Source organism: Mchenga conophoros, linkage group LG12 (assembly GCF_057382185.1).
Source record: "Mchenga conophoros isolate Kocher_MC1m ecotype Shallow Benthic linkage group LG12, M_conophoros_male_GT1.1, whole genome shotgun sequence".
Classification (NCBI taxonomy): Eukaryota; Metazoa; Chordata; class Actinopteri; order Cichliformes; family Cichlidae; genus Mchenga; species Mchenga conophoros.
In genome coordinates, this window is record NC_140537.1 from 2,907,524 (window position 1) to 2,929,242 (window position 21,719).

General features: G+C 41.9%; 1 protein-coding gene, 1 long non-coding RNA gene and 1 pseudogene across 2 annotated transcripts; 2 read left to right on the forward strand and 1 right to left on the reverse strand.

The window, feature by feature from the left end:
* The first annotated feature begins 781 nt into the window (after window positions 1–781).
* Window positions 782–14,701, forward strand: glipr2 (GLI pathogenesis-related 2). The gene is made up of 21 exons (XM_085293063.1): window positions 782–844; window positions 1,031–1,057; window positions 1,482–1,691; window positions 1,944–2,021; window positions 2,158–2,313; window positions 2,533–2,568; window positions 2,755–2,781; window positions 7,825–8,034; window positions 8,287–8,364; window positions 8,501–8,656; window positions 8,876–8,911; window positions 9,098–9,124; window positions 10,583–10,792; window positions 11,045–11,122; window positions 11,259–11,414; window positions 11,634–11,669; window positions 11,856–11,882; window positions 13,341–13,550; window positions 13,803–13,880; window positions 14,017–14,172; window positions 14,430–14,701. The coding sequence occupies exons 2-21, from the start codon at window positions 1,051–1,053 to the stop codon at window positions 14,432–14,434; spliced, it is 1,977 nt and encodes a 658-aa protein (XP_085149189.1). The 5' UTR covers window positions 782–844; window positions 1,031–1,050; the 3' UTR covers window positions 14,435–14,701.
* On the reverse strand, window positions 4,453–6,361 carry LOC146561878 (uncharacterized; annotated as a pseudogene).
* Window positions 14,702–18,540: 3,839 nt separating the features above from the next.
* LOC146561879 (uncharacterized) lies at window positions 18,541–20,381 on the forward strand. Its single transcript, XR_014894519.1, has 4 exons — window positions 18,541–18,677; window positions 19,014–19,258; window positions 19,387–19,495; window positions 19,615–20,381. It is a non-coding gene; the product is annotated as an uncharacterized LOC146561879 (long non-coding RNA).
* The last annotated feature ends 1,338 nt before the right edge of the window (window positions 20,382–21,719 follow it).

Below are 21,719 nucleotides of genomic sequence, written 5' to 3' on the forward strand. Positions count from 1 at the left end.
AAACACGAGGAAAGACAAAAAAGACCTGTTTGACAACATCTGGGCATGCCCTCGCTCATCTGCACTCTGTTTCTGAGTGCTGTCTTTCATCTGGCAGCAATGTCATCTACCAATCAGAAGGTTGGTGGTTCAATTCCTGGGTCCTCCAACTCCTCAGGCAACATACTGAACCTGAGGTTCCCCTGATACATCAATGCATGTATGAATGTTAGATGAACATGGCTTTGGCATATAAAAAGTGCTGTATGCTTGAGTCCATGACATTTGTAGCAGGAAAACACTTGAAAGTTGGAATTGAGTACACAAGCACTATATCTGTTCCAGTCTGTTGGCACTTGTTAAAGCATAAACAAAGAAATAATAAAGAGAAGGGAAAACATCGACAGATTCTCAACTTGGTGATTAACCTCCACAACTTTGCTACACTTGTTCTTGTATAATGTATTTAAGCAGTTAGGGACTTGTTATAATGTTATAAATGTTATATGTTATATAAATGTTATAAAACAAGGTGGCACCTCAGGCAGAAGAGGTGGTGGGACACGCCCACACAGGCACCTTGAGGAGGAGGCCCTGCTAGGGCCGTAACAATTATACACAAAATGTAAACACAGAGTGTGGGATATCTTTAACGCCACTCTGCCACACCACTATGAGTCATGTAGAAAAAAAACAACCATCATAACCGGCAGACAAAAATACAGAAGCGAGTCTGGTGTTTGTCTCCTCCTCCAAACAGAAAAGAGGAAGGACGACATTGCACATAAAAACCAGCTACACATTAGTAAATTGAGCTGTGTGTTCACAGAACTTTCCTCCACACATCAGGAAGACTCTGAAGCAGGTGAGTGCTGAAGATGACTGTAGTTACAGGACAAGATTTGAGTTTACTCTCGTTATTTAGCCTTTTATTAAATTATTCTTTCATCATCACATAATATCTGAGCACGTGGATGATTCTTTTTCATGTTGTTTGCAATCATTTCATGGATTTTTGCTTATTATTTTCACTCTCCCTATTTTATTTCAGTTTGCAAAGCACCAAATACAATGGCAGGTAAGTGCATTTAAATATTTGTCAGAACAACTGATCACTTTTATAGTTTTTTGCAGAAAAAACAATCACTTTTAAAGACGTTTGCATAATTAGAGGGCATTCTTCTTCCTGTCTACACCTACAACCAATAAACATGCCCACCTCATGTTCTCTATCATATCCAGACTATCTCTCCACTCTGTTATATAATGCATATGTACAGGGTATGAACCCCCTTGGACGTGGCGTGTGGATACTTCTTTAAGACACTCTGGCTCCACAGCTTACGTATAAAACACCTGCGCAGACATGAAACCGGTGATTGTTTGATTGGAACTTGTCTCCAAGCGGCATGAAGGTGGAGAGATAGTCTCTCACTCAGAGGACCAGGGTTACAGTGTAACCGTACGTTTCCTCTAAGACTTAAAGCTTGTTTGGTTTGCAGATGAGAGCTTCAAAAAGGAGTTTCTTGATACCCACAATGCCTATAGGGCACAGCATGGTGCACCACCACTGACCTTTAATACTGAGCTGGATGACGCAGCTCAAAAATGGGCCAATCAAATGCTGGCAAAAAAGAAACTTGGCCACAGTGACACCGATGATGGAGAGAACGTCTTCTATGCATGGAGCTCTGAAACCAAGACGCTAACAGGTAAATGATTCTTTGCAGATAACTCCTTTGTCCACCTCTTCACCTGTCAGAAACAGGTCGCTTTGTTATCACAATGAATTAAAGTCTCACTAATATTTAAAAGAAACAGATTCCACTGTATCTCTTCTCATTTCAAGTAAACAATTAGAAATGTTCATCCTTATTTCATTTTAAAGTTTCTGAGCTATAAAACCCGTACTCCAACCACCAAATTAACTCTTTATGTTATTTTTCTCTGTCTCCATGTTTCAGGAAAAGAAGCTGTGGATTCATGGTACAGTGAGATCAAGGATTATGACTTCAAAAAGTCTGGACATCAACCCAAGACGGGTAAAACACAGCCCTCCTGAAAAGTTCTGCATATACCTGTACTGTATATACCTGCGTTGCTAAAGTATTTGTCATTACAAGATCAGGTCATCATCAGTAAGTAGTATGTTTTTACACATTTTCCTTTTTCCACTAGGTCATTTTACTCAGGTGGTGTGGAAAAGCAGCACTGAGCTGGGTGTGGGCATAGCCACTGATGGCAATACGGTCTTTGTGGTTGGGCAGTACCGCCCAGCTGGTAACATTACCAATGCAGGATACTATCAGAAAAATGTCCTCCCAAAAGGAACAGGTAACACTCACACACATTTTGATGTTCTACTTAAAGTGTTGTGTTTGTATCAGATTATTATTACAGATTAAGAAAGACGAATATATAAAGTACTAAATTTATACTTTGTCAAAAAAAAATCAAAAGTATGTGTTGATTTGTTAGTTGTTGAAGCCTACCTTGAAACATTAAAGTGAGTGATCACTTTTCACATTAGTAAATTGAACTGTGTGTTCACAGAACTTTCCTCCACAAATGAGGAAGACTCTGAAGCAGGTGAGTGCTGAAGATGACTGTAGTTACAGGACAAGATTTGAGTTTACTCTTGTTATTTAGCCCTTTATTACATTACTCTTTCATCATCACATAATATCTGAGCACGTGGATGATTCTTTTTCATGTTGTTTGCAATCATTTCGTGGATTGCTGCTTATTATTTTCACTCTCCCTATTTTATTTCAGGTTGCAAAGCAGCAAACCAGGTGACAGGTAAGTGCACTGACAGTGTTGGGAATGTTACTTTTAAAATGTATTCCACTGCAAAGAGAATACATGCACTAAATGTAGTTTGTAAAGTATTCTGTTAAGTTACTCAATGTGAGTAATGTATTCTGAATACTTTTGATTACTTGTGATGCTTTTTACAACTACATGGAGCTGTTTTGCAAAGAAGAATGGGCAAGGATTTCAGTCTGTAGATGTGCAAAGCTGGTAGAGACAGACCCTAAAAGTCTGGCAGCTGGAACTGCAGCAAAAGGTGGTTTTACAAAGTATTGACTCAGGGGGCTGAATAATTACGCACACCCCACTTTGCAGTCATTTATTTGTAAAAAATGTTTGGAATCATGAATGATTTTCGTTCCACTTCTCACGTGTGCACCACTTTGTGTTGGTCTTTCACGTGCAATTCCAATAACATTGATTCATGTTTGTGGCTGTAATGTGACAAAATTTGGGAAAGTTCAAGGGGGCCGAATACGTTTGCAAGCCACTGTATTACTATTACTGAAGGCTACTTGCCACCGAGCTAGCATTGCTAGCTGGCATTAGCTGAGGTTAGATTATAGACTGATTTCAGAACTGCACAGCTGGCAGGTTGTTAATACTAGCCATCAAGTCTAACAGTCTGCAGTCTATGAACTAACCTCAGGTAGCACCAGCTAAAAATGTTAGCTCAGTGGAGAGTAGCCTTCAGTAATAGTAATACATCACACAGCAGAAGTACATCGAAGATACTGAAGTGGCACATAACCGAGCTAACTACTCAACTAAAACAAGGTACTTGCAGTAGACTAACGATAGTTTTTAAAAAAGAACTTACTTCCAGATGTTTCTTTAGGTTGGAGTCTTTTGACGCTGACAGCAGCTTGGCTGCTAGCAAACAGAGTTTGCATTGCACGGTCAGATTTCATCCCTTTCTTCTTTAAATGTAAAACGGTGTCGGAATTTCCAAGTAAGAAATGCATTCCTGCTCGTGCACTGCTGGCTCTGTTGTGCAGGCTCCGGGTCCATTGTGTAACTGATGCCACCAACATTAACAGGACGCTTACATTAGAGCCTCTTATATCATATTTCGTCTGGGTTCCCAGCAATGCAAATTACCAAATTTTCACAGGGAATAGAGAGGGGATAGCCTAACATATGAAACAGGAACTGACCCCCATGTAATCCATTTATTCAACAAAGTAACTGCATTCTAATTATTGCCTATTTAGATGGTAACTGTAACGGAATACAGTTGATCATATTGTCACGGTCTCGCTGGCAGACCGTGGGGATGTGGGGAAAGGAGGACCCAAAATGCAGGACTCTACAGTGCAACAGTGTTTATTTACAGTGGTGACAATCCGAACAACAATAAATCCCCCCGTGCGATCCCAACTCCCGTTCCGTGTCTTCTCCTTTATCCCGTGCTCCGTGCTCTGTCTCCGTTCCCTGTGTACTCTCCGTGTGCTGCCTCCTGGTCGCCACAATTCCTCCTGAGGAAACACGCATACCAAAGGCAGCCGTGAGTACAAAACCTAACAGTAGACTTGCACTAACCTTGCACAATACACTTAAGACTGACGGGAAGTCACTCAACGATCCAGCGTCGAGGAGCTCTCAGGCACACTGTTTTGAAGCTCCTCTGACGAGGCTTGATCGGCGCCAGGTGTGTGTGGATTCCTGGGTGGGACCGGTCAGCTGGCAGGGCCACACCCACCAGGCCTAAAAGTGCCTGCCACGACCGCACCCTCACATACACAAGCACACACCCCTAAACACCTGACAGTACACCAACACGGAAAAACAGGACAGCAGACACAACCATAATAACAACAACCACAATAATGATAATAATAATAATAATAATAATAATAATAATAATAATAATAATAATAATAATAATAACTACAATAGTAGTCCACACTGCTCACGGACCCCGAATCCCTGGAACTGGGTCCGTGACAGTACCCCCCCTCTAAGGGTCGGCACCCGACGACCCAAAAACAAAAACAAAACAAAAACCACAGTACAACCAACCCCGGGCGGGCGGCGGGGGGTCCCGGACGGAGGGCCCCAAAACCCCAGTTCAAATGTCCAACCACTGCCATGGTGGGAACAACAGTTCTTGCGGCCGACCCAGTGGACCGCAAGCAGGCAAAACTCGCTACGGGTCAGGCAGTGGTGGGAAAACAGTTCGGGCGGCCTACCTCCAACCCCATGATGGAAGCGGAACGCTTCAGGCGGCCTGCCACGGATCCGGTGGCGGCGGCGCTGCTCCTCCGGCGGCCTGCCACGGGTCCGGTGGCGGCGGAACAGTTCTGGTGGCCTGCCACGGGTCCGGTGGCGGCGGCGCTGCTCTCCGGCGGCCTGCCACGGGTCCGGTGGCGGCGGAACGGTTCTGGTGGCCTGCCACGGGTCCGATGGCAACGTCGCTGCTCCGGTGAGCAACAGCGAGGCGTGGCACATGGTCTATGACGCGTCGGTCGCTGACGTGGACGCACTGGACGTGGAGGGCCCTCCGGTTCGCTGACCTCCGGCTGAGCGGGTCCCTCCTCGGCTGGCAGCGAGAGCCCCTCCGCGGCTGGCAGCGCCGGTTGTTCCTTCCGCTCGCCGAGCTCCTCTGCTGGTGGCTCGCCGAGCTCCTCTGCTGGTGGCTCGCCGAGCTCCTCTGCTGGTGGCTCGCCGAGCTCCTCCGGCTCGCTGAGCTCCTCCGGCTCGGGCATGCTGAGCTCCACAGCTGGCGACGCGGGCTCCTCCCGCTCGCTGAGCTCCCGCTCGGGCATGCTGAGCTCCTCCGGCTCGCTGAGCTGCTCCTGCTCGCTGAGCTGCTCCTGCTCGGGCATGCTGAGCTCCTCCGGCTCGCTGAGCTCCACAGCTGGCGACGCGGGCTCCTCCCGCTCGCTGAGCTCCTGCTCGGGCATGCTGAGCTCCTCCGGCTCGCTGAGCTGCTCCTGCTCGCTGAGCTCCTCCGGCTCGCTGAGCTCCACAGCTGGCGACGCGGGCTCCTCCCGCTCGCTGAGCCGCTCCTCCGGCTGCGACGCGGGTATAGATGGTCGTTGATCCGGAGGTGAAGATGGCGATGCGGAAGCTGCAGGTGGCGAAGATGACGGTCGAGCGGGTGATGTGGATGGTGAAGTCGAGAGTTCTGCGGTCGCTGCAGTCTGATGGGACGCTGGTGGAGAAGTAGCTGCAAAGGGCGGAGGTGATAATGGTGCGGCAGCTACTCGTGGTAGACTGGACAGCGATGTAGAAACAACAGGCGGGTGACATAATGGCAGGGTAGTTCCAGCAGGCATATCAGCCTCCAACTGAGGATGAAGACGAGAGGCTGACTGGACTGGCTGTGCTACGGCTACAGGCTGGGCAGCTGGCTGTGCTACGGCTACAGGCTGGGCAGCTGGCTGTGCTACGGCTACAGGCTGGGCAGCTGGCTGTGCTACGGCTACAGGCTGGGCAGCTGGCTGTGCTACGAGGTTAGCTTTCACACAGTCCCGTGAATAAACAGATGAGGTGAATGAAGATGAATTGTCCATATGACTCACCACAGCCGGCTGTTGGAAAGTTTTAGAGTCTGACTGCGGTGAGGCACGCCGGCGGCGCAAGCGTCGCTTCTTTAACGATGCCGGGGCCAGCGTATCAGGCTGAGGTTCCACCAGCTGGCCGGACAGGAGAGCAGCTGTGTGATTTTGAGCTGCCGGTCCTTGGTCTGCTGACTCAGCAGGTGCCGCAGAGGTGAGTGGAGATGTGGTGAGGTGCAGAGGGCGTGTGAAACGTTTCCCCCGCAATGGAGGGTCCAACAAGCGAGCTGCAAGCGACGGCGGGGAGGCTATCAGCCTATGAAAAAAGAAATAGGCAGCAAGGGCTCCCAGGGAGGTTGCCATATCCTCCACGCCCGGACAGCCCAAACCAAACAGCTCAAAACAGGAACTTTCCCTCAGCGTGGTTATAATCGAAATTAGTCTCTTAATGTCCAAAAAGCTCACAGATGAGGTGATTGATGATAAGAAGGAATCAAAAAATACGACCTGCATGTGTCTCTGATGTGGATCCGCCGCCTGGATAATGCTCCGACAGTATTTCCAGAGCTGGGCGAGCAATTCCTCCTGTGAGACGGTCCTTGAGTCCGCTGGGCCCATAATGGCTGGATCGTTCTGTCACGGTCTCGCTGGCAGACCGTGGGGATGTGGGGAAAGGAGGACCCAAAATGCAGGACTCTACAGTGCAACAGTGTTTATTTACAGTGGTGACAATCCGAACAACAATAAATCCCCCCGTGCGATCCCATCCCCCCGTGCGATCACAACTCCCGTTCCGTGTCTTCTCCTTTATCCCGTGCTCCGTGCTGTGTCTCCGTTCCCTGTGTACTGTCCGTGTGCTGCCTCCTGGTCGCCACAATTCCTCCTGAGGAAACACGCATACCAAAGGCAGCCGTGAGTACAAAACCTAACAGTAGACTTGCACTAACCTTGCACAATACACTTAAGACTGACGGGAAGTCACTCAACGATCCAGCATCGAGGAGCTCTCAGCCACACTGTTTTGAAGCTCCTCTGACGAGGCTTGATCGGCGCCAGGTGTGTGTGGATTCCTGGGTGGGACCGGTCAGCTGGCAGGGCCACACCCACCAGGCCTAAAAGTGCCTGCCACGACCGCACCCTCACATACACAAGCACACACCCCTAAACACCTGACAGTACACCAACACGGAAAAACAGGACAGCAGACACAACCATAATAACAACAACCACAATAATGATAATAATAATAATAATAATAATAATAACTACAATAGTAGTCCACACTGCTCACGGACCCCGAATCCCTGGAACTGGGTCCGTGACACATATTGTGTATTTTAAATACGTAATGTCGGTAAATGTATTCCGTGACTCATCAACACTGTGCATTGAATTATTTGTCAGAATAACCGATCACTTTTAAAGATGTTGCTTAACTAGAGAGCATTCTTCATCCTGTCTACACCTACAACCAATAAACATGCCACCTCATGTTTCCTCTAAGACTTAAAGCTTGTTTGGTTTGCAGATGAGAGCTTCAAAAAGGAGTTTCTTGATACCCACAATGCCTATAGGGCACAGCATGGTGCACCACCACTGACCTTTAATACTGAGCTGGATGACGCAGCTCAAAAATGGGCCAATCAAATGCTGGCAAAAAAGAAACTTGGTCACAGTGACACCGATGATGGAGAGAACGTCTTCTATGCATGGAGCTCTGAAACCAAGACACTAACAGGTAAATGATTCTTTGCAGATAACTCCTTTGTCCACCTCTTCACCTGTCAGAAACAGGTCGCTTTGTTATCACAATGAATTAAAGTCTCACTAATCTTTAAAAGAAACAGATTCCACTGTATCTCTTCTCATTTCAAGTAAACAATTAGAAATGTTCATCCTTATTTCATTTTAAAGTTTCTGAGCTATAAAACCCGTACTCCAACCACCAAATTAACTCTTTATGTTATTTTTCTCTGTCTCCATGTTTCAGGAAAAGAAGCTGTGGATTCATGGTACAGTGAGATCAAGGATTATGACTTCAAAAAGTCTGGACATCAACCCAAGACGGGTAAAACACAGCCCTCCTGAAAAGTTCTGCATATACCTGTACTGTATATACCTGCGTTGCTAAAGTATTTGTCATTACAAGATCAGGTCATCATCAGTAAGTAGTATGTTTTTACACATTTTCCTTTTTCCACTAGGTCATTTTACTCAGGTGGTGTGGAAAAGCAGCACTGAGCTGGGTGTGGGCATAGCCACTGATGGCAATACGGTCTTTGTGGTTGGGCAGTACCGCCCAGCTGGTAACATTACCAATGCAGGATACTATCAGAAAAATGTCCTCCCAAAAGGAACAGGTAACACTCACACACATTTTGATGTTCTACTTAAAGTGTTGTGTTTGTATCAGATTATTATTACAGATTAAGAAAGACGAATATATAAAGTACTAAATTTATACTTTGTCAAAAAAAAATCAAAAGTATGTGTTGATTTGTTAGTTGTTGAAGCCTACCTTGAAACATTAAAGTGAGTGATCACTTTTCACATTAGTAAATTGAACTGTGTGTTCACAGAACTTTCCTCCACAAATGAGGAAGACTCTGAAGCAGGTGAGTGCTGAAGATGACTGTAGTTACAGGACAAGATTTGAGTTTACTCTTGTTATTTAGCCCTTTATTACATTACTCTTTCATCATCACATAATATCTGAGCACGTGGATGATTCTTTTTCATGTTGTTTGCAATCATTTCGTGGATTGCTGCTTATTATTTTCACTCTCCCTATTTTATCTCAGGTTGCAAAGCAGCAAACCAGGTGACAGGTAAGTGCACTGACAGTGTTGGGAGTGTTACTTTTAAAATGTATTCCACTGCAAAGAGAATACATGCACTAAATGTAGTTTGTAAAGTATTTTGTTAAGTTACTCAATGTGAGTAATGTATTCTGAATACTTTTGATTACTTGTGATGCTTTTTACAACTACATGGAGCTGTTTTGCAAAGAAGAATGGGCAAGGATTTCAGTCTGTAGATGTGCAAAGCTGGTAGAGACAGACCCTAAAAGTCTGGCAGCTGGAACTGCAGCAAAAGGTGGTTCTACAAAGTATTGACTCAGGGGGCTGAATAATTACGCACACCCCACTTTGCAGTCATTTATTTGTAAAAAATGTTTGGAATCATGAATGATTTTCGTTCCACTTCTCACGTGTGCACCACTTTGTGTTGGTCTTTCACGTGCAATTCCAATAACATTGATTCATGTTTGTGGCTGTAATGTGGCAAAATGTGGGAAAGTTCAAGGGGGCCGAATACGTTTGCAAGCCACTGTATTACTATTACTGAAGGCTACTTGCCACCGAGCTAACATTGCTAGCTGGTATTAGCTGAGGTTAGATTATAGACTGATTTCAGAACTGCACAGCTGGCAGGTTGTTAATACTAGCCATCAAGTCTAGCAGTCTGCAGTCTATGAACTAACCTCAGGTAGCACCAGCTAAAAATGTTAGCTCAGTGGAGAGTAGCCTTCAGTAATAGTAATACATCACACAGCAGAAGTACATCGAAGATACTGAAGTGGCACATAACCGAGCTAACTACTCAACTAAAACAAGGTACTTGCAGTAGACTAACGATAGTTTTTAAAAAAGAACTTACTTCCAGATGTTTCTTTAGGTTGGAGTCTTTTGACGCTGACAGCAGCTTGGCTGCTAGCAAACAGAGTTTGCATTGCACGGTCAGATTTCATCCCTTTCTTCTTTAAATGTAAAACGGTGTCGGAATTTCCAAGTAAGAAATGCATTCCTGCTCGTGCACTGCTGGCTCTGTTGTGCAGGCTCCGGGTCCATTGTGTAACTGATGCCACCAACATTAACAGGACGCTTACATTAGAGCCTCTTATATCATATTTCGTCTGGGTTCCCAGCAATGCAAATTACCAAATTTTCACAGGGAATAGAGAGGGGATAGCCTAACATATGAAACAGGAACTGACCCCCATGTAATCCATTTATTCAACAAAGTAACTGCATTCTAATTATTGCCTATTTAGATGGTAACTGTAACGGAATACAGTTGATCATATTGTGTATTTTAAATACGTAATGTCGGTAAATGTATTCCGTGACTCATCAACACTGTGCATTGAATTATTTGTCAGAATAACCGATCACTTTTAAAGATGTTGCTTAACTAGAGAGCATTCTTCATCCTGTCTACACCTACAACCAATAAACATGCCACCTCATGTTTCCTCTAAGACTTAAAGCTTGTTTGGTTTGCAGATGAGAGCTTCAAAAAGGAGTTTCTTGATACCCACAATGCCTATAGGGCACAGCATGGTGCACCACCACTGACCTTTAATACTGAGCTGGATGACGCAGCTCAAAAATGGGCCAATCAAATGCTGGCAAAAAAGAAACTTGGTCACAGTGACACCGATGATGGAGAGAATGTCTTCTATGCATGGAGCTCTGAAACCAAGACACTAACAGGTAAATGATTCTTTGCAGATAACTCCTTTGTCCACCTCTTCACCTGTCAGAAACAGGTCGCTTTGTTATCACAATGAATTAAAGTCTCACTAATATTTAAAAGAAACAGATTCCACTGTATCTCTTCTCATTTCAAGTAAACAATTAGAAATGTTCATCCTTATTTCATTTTAAAGTTTCTGAGCTATAAAACCCGTACTCCAACCACCAAATTAACTCTTTATGTTATTTTTCTCTGTCTCCATGTTTCAGGAAAAGAAGCTGTGGATTCATGGTACAGTGAGATCAAGGATTATGACTTCAAAAAGTCTGGACATCAACCCAAGACGGGTAAAACACAGCCCTCCTGAAAAGTTCTGCATATACCTGTACTGTATATACCTGCGTTGCTAAAGTATTTGTCATTACAAGATCAGGTCATCATCAGTAAGTAGTATGTTTTTACACATTTTCCTTTTTCCACTAGGTCATTTTACTCAGGTGGTGTGGAAAAGCAGCACTGAGCTGGGTGTGGGCATAGCCACTGATGGCAATACGGTCTTTGTGGTTGGGCAGTACCGCCCAGCTGGTAACATTACCAATGCAGGATACTATCAGAAAAATGTCCTCCCAAAAGGAACAGGTAACACTCACACACATTTTGATGTTCTACTTAAAGTGTTGTGTTTGTATCAGATTATTATTACAGATTAAGAAAGACGAATATATAAAGTACTAAATTTATACTTTGTCAAAAAAAAATCAAAAGTATGTGTTGATTTGTTAGTTGTTGAAGCCTACCTTGAAACATTAAAGTGAGTGATCACTTTTCACATTAGTAAATTGAACTGTGTGTTCACAGAACTTTCCTCCACAAATGAGGAAGACTCTGAAGCAGGTGAGTGCTGAAGATGACTGTAGTTACAGGACAAGATTTGAGTTTACTCTTGTTATTTAGCCCTTTATTACATTACTCTTTCATCATCACATAATATCTGAGCACGTGGATGATTCTTTTTCATGTTGTTTGCAATCATTTCGTGGATTGCTGCTTATTATTTTCACTCTCCCTATTTTATTTCAGGTTGCAAAGCAGCAAACCAGGTGACAGGTAAGTGCACTGACAGTGTTGGGAATGTTACTTTTAAAATGTATTCCACTGCAAAGAGAATACATGCACTAAATGTAGTTTGTAAAGTATTCTGTTAAGTTACTCAATGTGAGTAATGTATTCTGAATACTTTTGATTACTTGTGATGCTTTTTACAACTACATGGAGCTGTTTTGCAAAGAAGAATGGGCAAGGATTTCAGTCTGTAGATGTGCAAAGCTGGTAGAGACAGACCCTAAAAGTCTGGCAGCTGGAACTGCAGCAAAAGGTGGTTCTACAAAGTATTGACTCAGGGGGCTGAATAATTACGCACACCCCACTTTGCAGTCATTTATTTGTAAAAAATGTTTGGAATCATGAATGATTTTCGTTCCACTTCTCACGTGTGCACCACTTTGTGTTGGTCTTTCACGTGCAATTCCAATAACATTGATTCATGTTTGTGGCTGTAATGTGGCAAAATGTGGGAAAGTTCAAGGGGGCCGAATACGTTTGCAAGCCACTGTATTACTATTACTGAAGGCTACTTGCCACCGAGCTAGCATTGCTAGCTGGCATTAGCTGAGGTTAGATTATAGACTGATTTCAGAACTGCACAGCTGGCAGGTTGTTAATACTAGCCATCAAGTCTAACAATCTGCAGTCTATGAACTAACCTCAGGTAGCACCAGCTAAAAATGTTAGCTCAGTGGAGAGTAGCCTTCAGTAATAGTAATACATCACACAGCAGAAGTACATCGAAGATACTGAAGTGGCACATAACCGAGCTAACTACTCAACTAAAACAAGGTACTTGCAGTAGACTAACGATAGTTTTTAAAAAAGAACTTACTTCCAGATGTTTCTTTAGGTTGGAGTCTTTTGACGCTGACAGCAGCTTGTCTGCTAGCAAACAGAGTTTGCATTGCACGGTCAGATTTCATCCCTTTCTTCTTTAAATGTAAAACGGTGTCGGAATTTCCAAGTAAGAAATGCATTCCTGCTCGTGCACTGCTGGCTCTGTTGTGCAGGCTCCGGGTCCATTGTGTAACTGATGCCACCAACATTAGCAGGACGCTTACATTAGAGCCTCTTATATCATATTTCGTCTGGGTTCCCAGCAATGCAAATTACCAAATTTTCACAGGGAATAGAGAGGGGATAGCCTAACATATGAAACAGGAACTGACCCCCATGTAATCCATTTATTCAACAAAGTAACTGCATTCTAATTATTGCCTATTTAGATGGTAACTGTAACGGAATACAGTTGATCATATTGTGTATTTTAAATACGTAATGTCGGTAAATGTATTCCGTGACTCATCAACACTGTGCATTGAATTATTTGTCAGAATAACCGATCACTTTTAAAGATGTTGCTTAACTAGAGAGCATTCTTCATCCTGTCTACACCTACAACCAATAAACATGCCACCTCATGTTTCCTCTAAGACTTAAAGCTTGTTTGGTTTGCAGATGAGAGCTTCAAAAAGGAGTTTCTTGATACCCACAATGCCTATAGGGCACAGCATGGTGCACCACCACTGACCTTTAATATTGAGCTGGATGACGCAGCTCAAAAATGGGCCAATCAAATGCTGGCAAAAAAGAAACTTGGTCACAGTGACACCGATGATGGAGAGAACGTCTTCTATGCATGGAGCTCTGAAACCAAGACGCTAACAGGTAAATGATTCTTTGCAGATAACTCCTTTGTCCACCTCTTCACCTGTCAGAAACAGGTCGCTTTGTTATCACAATGAATTAAAGTCTCACTAATCTTTAAAAGAAACAGATTCCACTGTATCTCTTCTCATTTCAAGTAAACAATTAGAAATGTTCATCCTTATTTCATTTTAAAGTTTCTGAGCTATAAAACCCGTACTCCAACCACCAAATTAACTCTTTATGTTATTTTTCTCTGTCTCCATGTTTCAGGAAAAGAAGCTGTGGATTCATGGTACAGTGAGATCAAGGATTATGACTTCAAAAAGTCTGGACATCAACCCAAGACGGGTAAAACACAGCCCTCCTGAAAAGTTCTGCATATACCTGTACTGTATATACCTGCGTTGCTAAAGTATTTGTCATTACAAGATCAGGTCATCATCAGTAAGTAGTATGTTTTTACACATTTTCCTTTTTCCACTAGGTCATTTTACTCAGGTGGTGTGGAAAAGCAGCACTGAGCTGGGTGTGGGCATAGCCACTGATGGCAATACGGTCTTTGTGGTTGGGCAGTACCGCCCAGCTGGTAACATTACCAATGCAGGATACTATCAGAAAAATGTCCTCCCAAAAGGAACAGGTAACACTCACACACATTTTGATGTTCTACTGCTTCTACTTATAGTACAAAGGTGAAAATTAGTAAAGTCAGTTCACATGGAAATGTCTATATGTTAGACCTAAAGTTTCTCTACACCTACCTTTTTATGTCCCAGGCTGCTTTCAATCAAAACAAAGCATACTCATTTTTTTCCACCTTTTTTTTTTTTTTACAGCTGACTCTGGACATCAGAATAACATTTGCACAGCTCACTAATATTTCCTGTTATTTCCTAGAGTAAAACCTTCCCAGTTTCAAAGAGGGAGCTGCAGCAGACAACAGACCTCAGTGCACAGAGAAAATGACCTGGACCGCATTTCCTTCAATGTTCCGAGATTGAACACCAAAAAATATGCCTGTCGCATCAAACACGATTTTACACAACTGTCTAGTCAAATACTTTCTAAGTAGAATTGGTGTTTTGATCATCATCAGTGAATAATTTTTGAGTAATGTTTCAATGATTTGAGTGCAGTACAAATAAAAACAAAAGTCTTTGTGCTTGTTGTCCCCACACGATAATAACTAAAGAATTTTTTTGAACTGAAGTTCATTTCACAAAGTAGCTCCTCCTTTTCACTCAGGGAACAACTGTACATTACACAAATGAACAGAAACTTAGCAGTTAGCTGCTTTTAATATGGGTTAAGTCAGAAAGAAAGATTGTTGCACTACAATAACAAAATTAATTTGAACTGAGCCAATTAAAAAAAATGACTGATGATCAACAAGACATATTTAACTCTACTCAAGTTCAGTCATTTATTTACAGATTACATATTTGGTTTTTCAACTCACCTTAAGTTTAAAATTAAGTTTAATTGATTAAAACATTACATTTTCACACCACTTATATTTTACTAATTAGTTTTACATAATTCTATTTTGTCAACAGGTTCCACACAATTGAATATAGGACACCCGACATATTTTTTTAAATTTCATTTATTGCCAACACGTTTAAAACAATACAGCAGTGCCATAACTGAAACACACACTGCTGGCCCATCATGTTTACAACAGTCTGTCAACAGATTCAGCATAAAAATAATTGATGCACAATATTAACATACATCCATATCTGCCAAAGTCTTAAAAATTAAATATCTGTATATAACAAAAACAAACCCCCCCGAAATTAAACAAAGTACACTTCACAACATTACATATGCACATGTGCTGCAAGTGTTTACATACATTCACTCCATTCCAAATCACACTTTACTATGGAAGCCCGTTTCCGCCATTAAAAAAAAAAAAAAAAAAAAAAACAAGTATCCATATCCATACCTATAATTTCGAGTTACTTCTCTCAAAATCTCGAGTTAATAACTCGAGATTTTGAGTTAGCTCTTCCAATCAGTAATCGATGTGAATGAGGTCACTTTCTTGTTACCCAGAAGCATATGGCACAAAGTAACACACACTCAAAACAGGATTGCAACAAAATGGCGCTTTTGCGAGTACGTTTGCTGATAGTAACGCCGTGTGATTCAGCTAATAACACAAGGATTCCATCATTGTTAAAGCCACGCTGAAAATACTCAGTAATCTGTTTATTCATGACTGGATGTAATACGGGTAGCTTAGCTGTAGCATTTGTACCTGAGGGCTTCAGCTTCAGGGCAACAAGGAAATTACGTCATTCAGATTACTGACTGGCAGTGCTAACTCGAAATTTTGAGTTACTTTTCTCAAAATTTTGAGTTAATAAGTTGAAATTTCGAGAAAATAAGTTGAAATTTCGAGAAAATATCTCAAAATTTCAAGATATGGATCCTTTTTTTTTTGTGGCAGAAACGGGCTTCCATACTTTTTCTTTACTCTTAGTCTGTATTGTATTTGGCCATACAATTTACATAATGTTGCATGGAATATGAATACAATAGGAAGATACTACTACCTCATTTCAATATCATTTTCACCAAATTATGACATGCACACCACCCTTCAACAAACGTTACAAATATTTTCTCAAGTGTTGTTTTTCCCTCCCCTGCTATTTTCAGACAATCAATCATTTTATTCACTTTCAGCCTAAAATGAAATTCTGCCCATTTGACAGAACATTCAGCCTCCAAATCAATTGTTGGCCCGTTCACGCAGTTTATTCCTGAGCAGCTGTACCTTGGCATCCAGATGAAGGAAGAAATTCTGAAATTGACTATGTGCACGAGACAATGCTAACTTCCTGGTTTGAGACCGGATGTGGGGTTGTGCATTTCCGGTAGCTTTACTTTGCGGTCAATCGCTACTGCGAAGATATCCTCCAAAATCATGTCCAAAACTCGAAAACGGAAAGATGGCGTTAAGTTACAAAGAGCAGAAGCTGGGAACACTCACCGCTGTTGTGTCATAAAAAATCTAATGATCAATTTTGACGTTTAAAGAGTTTAGATCGATCAGTTGTTTACATCACTCAACACAAGCTGAACTGCATCACTGCAGCAGAAGACACATCGTCCACATTCAGAAGCACATCTCTGTATAGTGACTGGTCTCATGATTTAAACAGGCAAATGTTCAGCATTCAAACTACAGGTGAAGAATAGTCAAACCAGATGTTTCCCCCATTACGTCGAGATCAGCTAGTCAAGTACACACCTACACAGCATGTTAACAAACCGTGAAAAAAGCCACACAAAAAATGAATGATTACTGGTAACGGTTTCTATACATTAGTATTTACGAAGGGTATGTTGTGACTTACCTTAAAAATTACAGCGGTCCCTAGCTATAACGCGGTTCACCTTTCACCTCGCTGTTTCGTGGATTTTTTAGTGCAAGTTTGCATGCTTTATTTTACGTCACATTGTGTCCTGCGTCCTGATCGCTGCAGACGATCTCCTCCGTGACGTCTCTCCTGTACAGTACAGAATCGCTGCATCGATGCTAGCAGTGTGACTGAAGTGCAGTGCTGGATGTCCACGATGTCCACGAAACGTTTTGCACCGTCAAAAAATAAAATTGGCTACTTGATTTCACCTATCGCTGGTTATTTGAGAAGGGTCTGGCTGCAGCCACTGTGGAGCTCCACAGTAACCGGATACACGTGACCTCCACACTAACCGGAAACACGTGACCTCCACACTAACCGGAAACACGTGACCTCCATACTAACCGGAAACACGTGACCTCCACACTAGCCGGAAACACGTGACCTCCACACTAACCGGAAACACGTGACCTCCACACTAGCCGGATACACGTGACCTCCACACTAACCGGAAACACGTGACCTCCACACTAGCCGGAAACACGTGACCTCCACACTAACCGGAAACACGTGACCTCCACACTAGCCGGATACACGTGACCTCCACACTAACCGGAAACACGTGACCTCCACACTAGCCGTAAACACGCATGGATACCGTGGAAGTCTTGCAAGTTGATCACAAAGGTTGGTTAAGTCTTTCTTAAATAAATTTGCCGTTAGTGATTTCATAATTCTAGGAATCGTCTAGTTTTCTTACAATGATCACGTTGGCACTTATTTAGCGTTACAACAACATTCCTCCTTATTTTAATGTTTTTTCATCGTGCTCCATGGCAGAGAAACACACAGATATGCTTTTTCCTGGGCCTGGTTTCAGTAAGAGAGCTGGATTAACGGCTTCTGTGGGCGAGAAGAAGCAAAAACCACATTTTGCATTAGAGTATGATTTATTGTTGGCGTCAGAGATGCAAAATAACGAATACTTCAATACTGTACTTAAGTAGAATTTTCTGGTATCTTTACTGCTGTACTTTTTTGTGCCTACTGTATACTTCTTTATACTTCTACTTCTCACATTTTAGCACGCGTATCTGTACTTTGTAATCCGTACATTTGTAAATCAGCCCCCCGCACGCTGCTTTGGACGCAAGATTACTTCAAAATTTTGTACAGAAATTATATTTTAGACCCTGTACTTCTTACTTCGACTTGACTAAAAAGTCGAGTCAGTGCTTTCTAAACAGAGGTATCTAAACTGTAGTAAGGAACGTGTGCACTTGTGACACCTTTGGTTAGCGTCAACACTGTAAATTTCGTCACAAACAGATTTATATATTTATCAATACTTCTATTCATTATTCTTTTCTGTACAGCTTTTTTATTGCCCAGATTTTAGTTAGCCCCTGTTCAATTGACTGTTATATGTCAATAGAAACATGTCTCACAAATTAAAGTGTCTTGTAAAATATTTGTGGGGGTTTTTTTTCAAGAATTTTCTTCCCAAATCTATTACATGCCAACTGTAAATTGTTATTTCTGCTAAATCCTTAACTTAAATGTATATATGGTGTTTATCTGTTTCTCTCTCTGTTTTAGATGCACACATCAATCTGGAACTCGGGCTTAAAGCCAGAATTGCAGGAATGCAACACGTGTTGCAGAGGACTCTTTCACTGCCCTCTGTGCCCCACTTTCAGCCCTACTGTCAGGGCAAAGATTGAGGAGCATCTAAGTGTGCATATAAAAAATGCTTTGCCTTTCAAAGGTATGTTTGTATTAAATATACTTTATAGTTATAAATATGCACTTTTTTAAGCACTTCTGCAGTATCTTTGTTGACTTAAAAGTTGCTGTTGATATTGTACAGTTCAGTGCATTCATCTGCAACAAAAATAGTGTTTTTATAAAATATATTTTTATTTACTTTTCACCACTTTTCTTGACATAAGTTTTGTGATCCATACCATTTTGCTTTCATTATTGAGGTTGGCTTGGATGTTTTTGTTAACATGTACAATCTGATTGTTAGACAAATTGATTGCATTCTATACAACTACATTTAAATTACATCTGTTTGTTTGTTTGTTTTTTTCTCTTACAGATAAAATGATATGCCGGTGCAGGCTGCCTTGTAGGACAACAGGACACTTTCACCGCCCTGTCTGTAAGATTACAATCATACGGCGTGGGGATATGGCAAGGCATTTATTGTCTTGTCAGCATTCTTCAATGCCAAGTCAGCCACCATTATCAGGACTGCTCCCCGCTGAACTCTCCGAGGAGACCCGTATTCCTCCGGCAGTACTCTTCGAGGAGCCCCGTTTCCCCCCCAAGGTTTTGTCTTCGGTATCTGAACCATTTTCTGAGTCTTTGTTAGAACATTCATTGGCTCTACCCTCTGTGTTCAATAAAACTGCAGCTGATGGAAAGTCCATGAAAATGACATGCCCTCACTGTGGCCTTACTCTTCATAGCTCTGGCAAGCTATTTGCACACTGGAGAGAGGAAGCCAAAGCTGTGCTTGAAGGACAACACGTGCCCATTTTCAGACTGAAAAAGCGCAAGTTCCAGGAAGTCGGTCAGGTCAGTATTCACTTTAAACAGTAGTGTAATTACATGGTTAGTGAAATTTGAATAACTGTTAAAAAACTGTTCTGCAACAGAGAAATAACTATGTTTTCATCCCCATTTGCCTGACACAGGAGCCAGCAGTTGTTGAAGATCTGCGTCCTGCTGTGCAGTGGGTTGTCCAAAATAAGGCACTTTTCTGTGGACATGTAACAATGCCCAAATATCTGTCCTTAAATCAAGGGGACCAGCAGAGGGTCTTAATAGACATGTCAGAGGAAGAAGACACTGGAGCAAGGGACTTGTTCCTCTTTGTTTTTCAGTTTGCAGAGGACATGGAGCTCTTTTTGAAAGCATGTGCTGATGAGCAGGGGCTAAGGGTCAGTGCTATGTTTGACATGTAATGGACAAATGAAGGCACTGGCTGTGTTTGTTTGTTTGTTTAATATGTTGTTGTTTTTTTGTTTTGTTTTTTTGCGTAGTACAAAATTCCAATTAAACTTATTTCAAAATGTTGTTCACTTTATTCTGTGTCCATACTTATAATAAAGGATTACAGTGTAACAGCATTAAATGTAAATGTAACAGCATTTTTTTTAAACTTGTAATTTAAAAATAAAAAGCTTATTGTTGATATTAACAGTAAAGAATTGCAATCAATAATATTTTTATACATTTTAAACATTAACACTCTGGGCTCTATCCTGGCCATTTGTGGACACTTCACTTATTCTTTTTTTTGACTACTGCACTGCAGTGGACCAAAAGAATGACACGGGTTTGATCTTAAGGATCTAATAGTTGTGTGTGTTGTGCATGACATTGCCACACAAATATGTATTTGCAAGATAGAGTAGAATAAATTATGACGCATGAAATATTACATAGGCTGCAGTGAATTTCTGTTGATACAGACTATTGAGCTTTGAGTTTCCCAGTCAAACTTAGCTTTGAAGCACATGCTAACAACACTTTTACTCTTGTACATTTCATAACAAGACACCATAGCCAAAATATTAACAAAATATATATTATTAAAAAATTCAAAGCTGCAGCACATACAGCAACAAACACCGTTAGTAAATGTGTCCTGGAGTTTATGCAGGTGCAGAAAGTGCTGCTGCTGTAAGTCAGCCTAACAGCTTCCAGATCACTTATTTTTCTGGAAAGATGGTAGGAAGGGCATCACTGCTCATTTCTACAGTCTCCCAGATCTTGGAATACAATCCCTTTGTACCATGAAACCACTTCGCCGTACTAGGAGTCCACTAAAACCTATAAAGAGAGTGATCCCGGAAGAAATGGGGCACACACTAGTGACCTCAACATTTGCAAGACAGCCTTTTCCCCGATGCTCAGATACAATTTTGATTTTGATGAAAAGTACTGGTGCTATTTTAAAGAGTCACGTCGGCAAAAGTAGATAAATGTTTTAAGAAATATACATTTTATAGCATTTTGTGAACATACACAAAAAGTGGCCATTTTTGGCAACAAACAAGCTGAGAGAGAGTTTTATATTTTTTGCTCTCCTTGAACAAAAATAATAGTGCATAATAATCAATGTTGATGTTAATCAATTAGATGTCCCAGACACTACTATTAATAATACAGCAGCCCCTCGTTTATCGCTGGTGTTACGTTCAAAAAATAACCCGCGGTAGGTGAAATCCATGAAGTAGCCAACTTTATTTTTTACAATTATTACAGATGTTAAGACTGTAAAACCCCTCACTACTTGCTTTATACACTTTTCTCAGACAGGCATGAACATTTTCACACTTTTGTCTTTTGTTTAAACACTCTTAGAGTTCAAACCTTCGTAGAAACATAAGTCCGGATTATGGAATGAAACCTAAAGGTGCATTTGAGGGTGCAAAACGTTTCGTCGGCATTGTTGTGTTTGTTTGGGAGAAAACTTCCAAACATACAGTACAGCACTTCAGAGTTACACTGCTAGCGATCGAAGATTTATGTAAATTCAACAAGCTAAACGCATTCTGTACTGTACAGCAGGAGTCCCCAACCTTTTTGCACCACAGACCACTTTAATGTCAGACAATATTTTCAGGGAACGACCTTTAAGGTGACGCGGATAAATACAACAAAAGAATAAAAAAAAGACACTGTGGTATTTTGTAAATATAATAATAAACGTGACTTGAGCTGTGCGCCAGCAACAATGACAGTGACATCCTCCTCTCTGCTTCTTAACGTGCTCTGGTCGCTATGGTAACGC

Bases quoted from the DNA above. Each gene is read 5' to 3' on its own strand.
- glipr2 (XM_085293063.1), top strand. The intron at 2,782-7,824 runs GTAAGTGCACTG...TTTGGTTTGCAG, and splicing joins AGCAGCAAACCAGGTGACAG to ATGAGAGCTTCAAAAAGGAG. The intron at 11,415-11,633 runs GTAACACTCACA...GTGTGTTCACAG, and splicing joins TGTCCTCCCAAAAGGAACAG to AACTTTCCTCCACAAATGAG.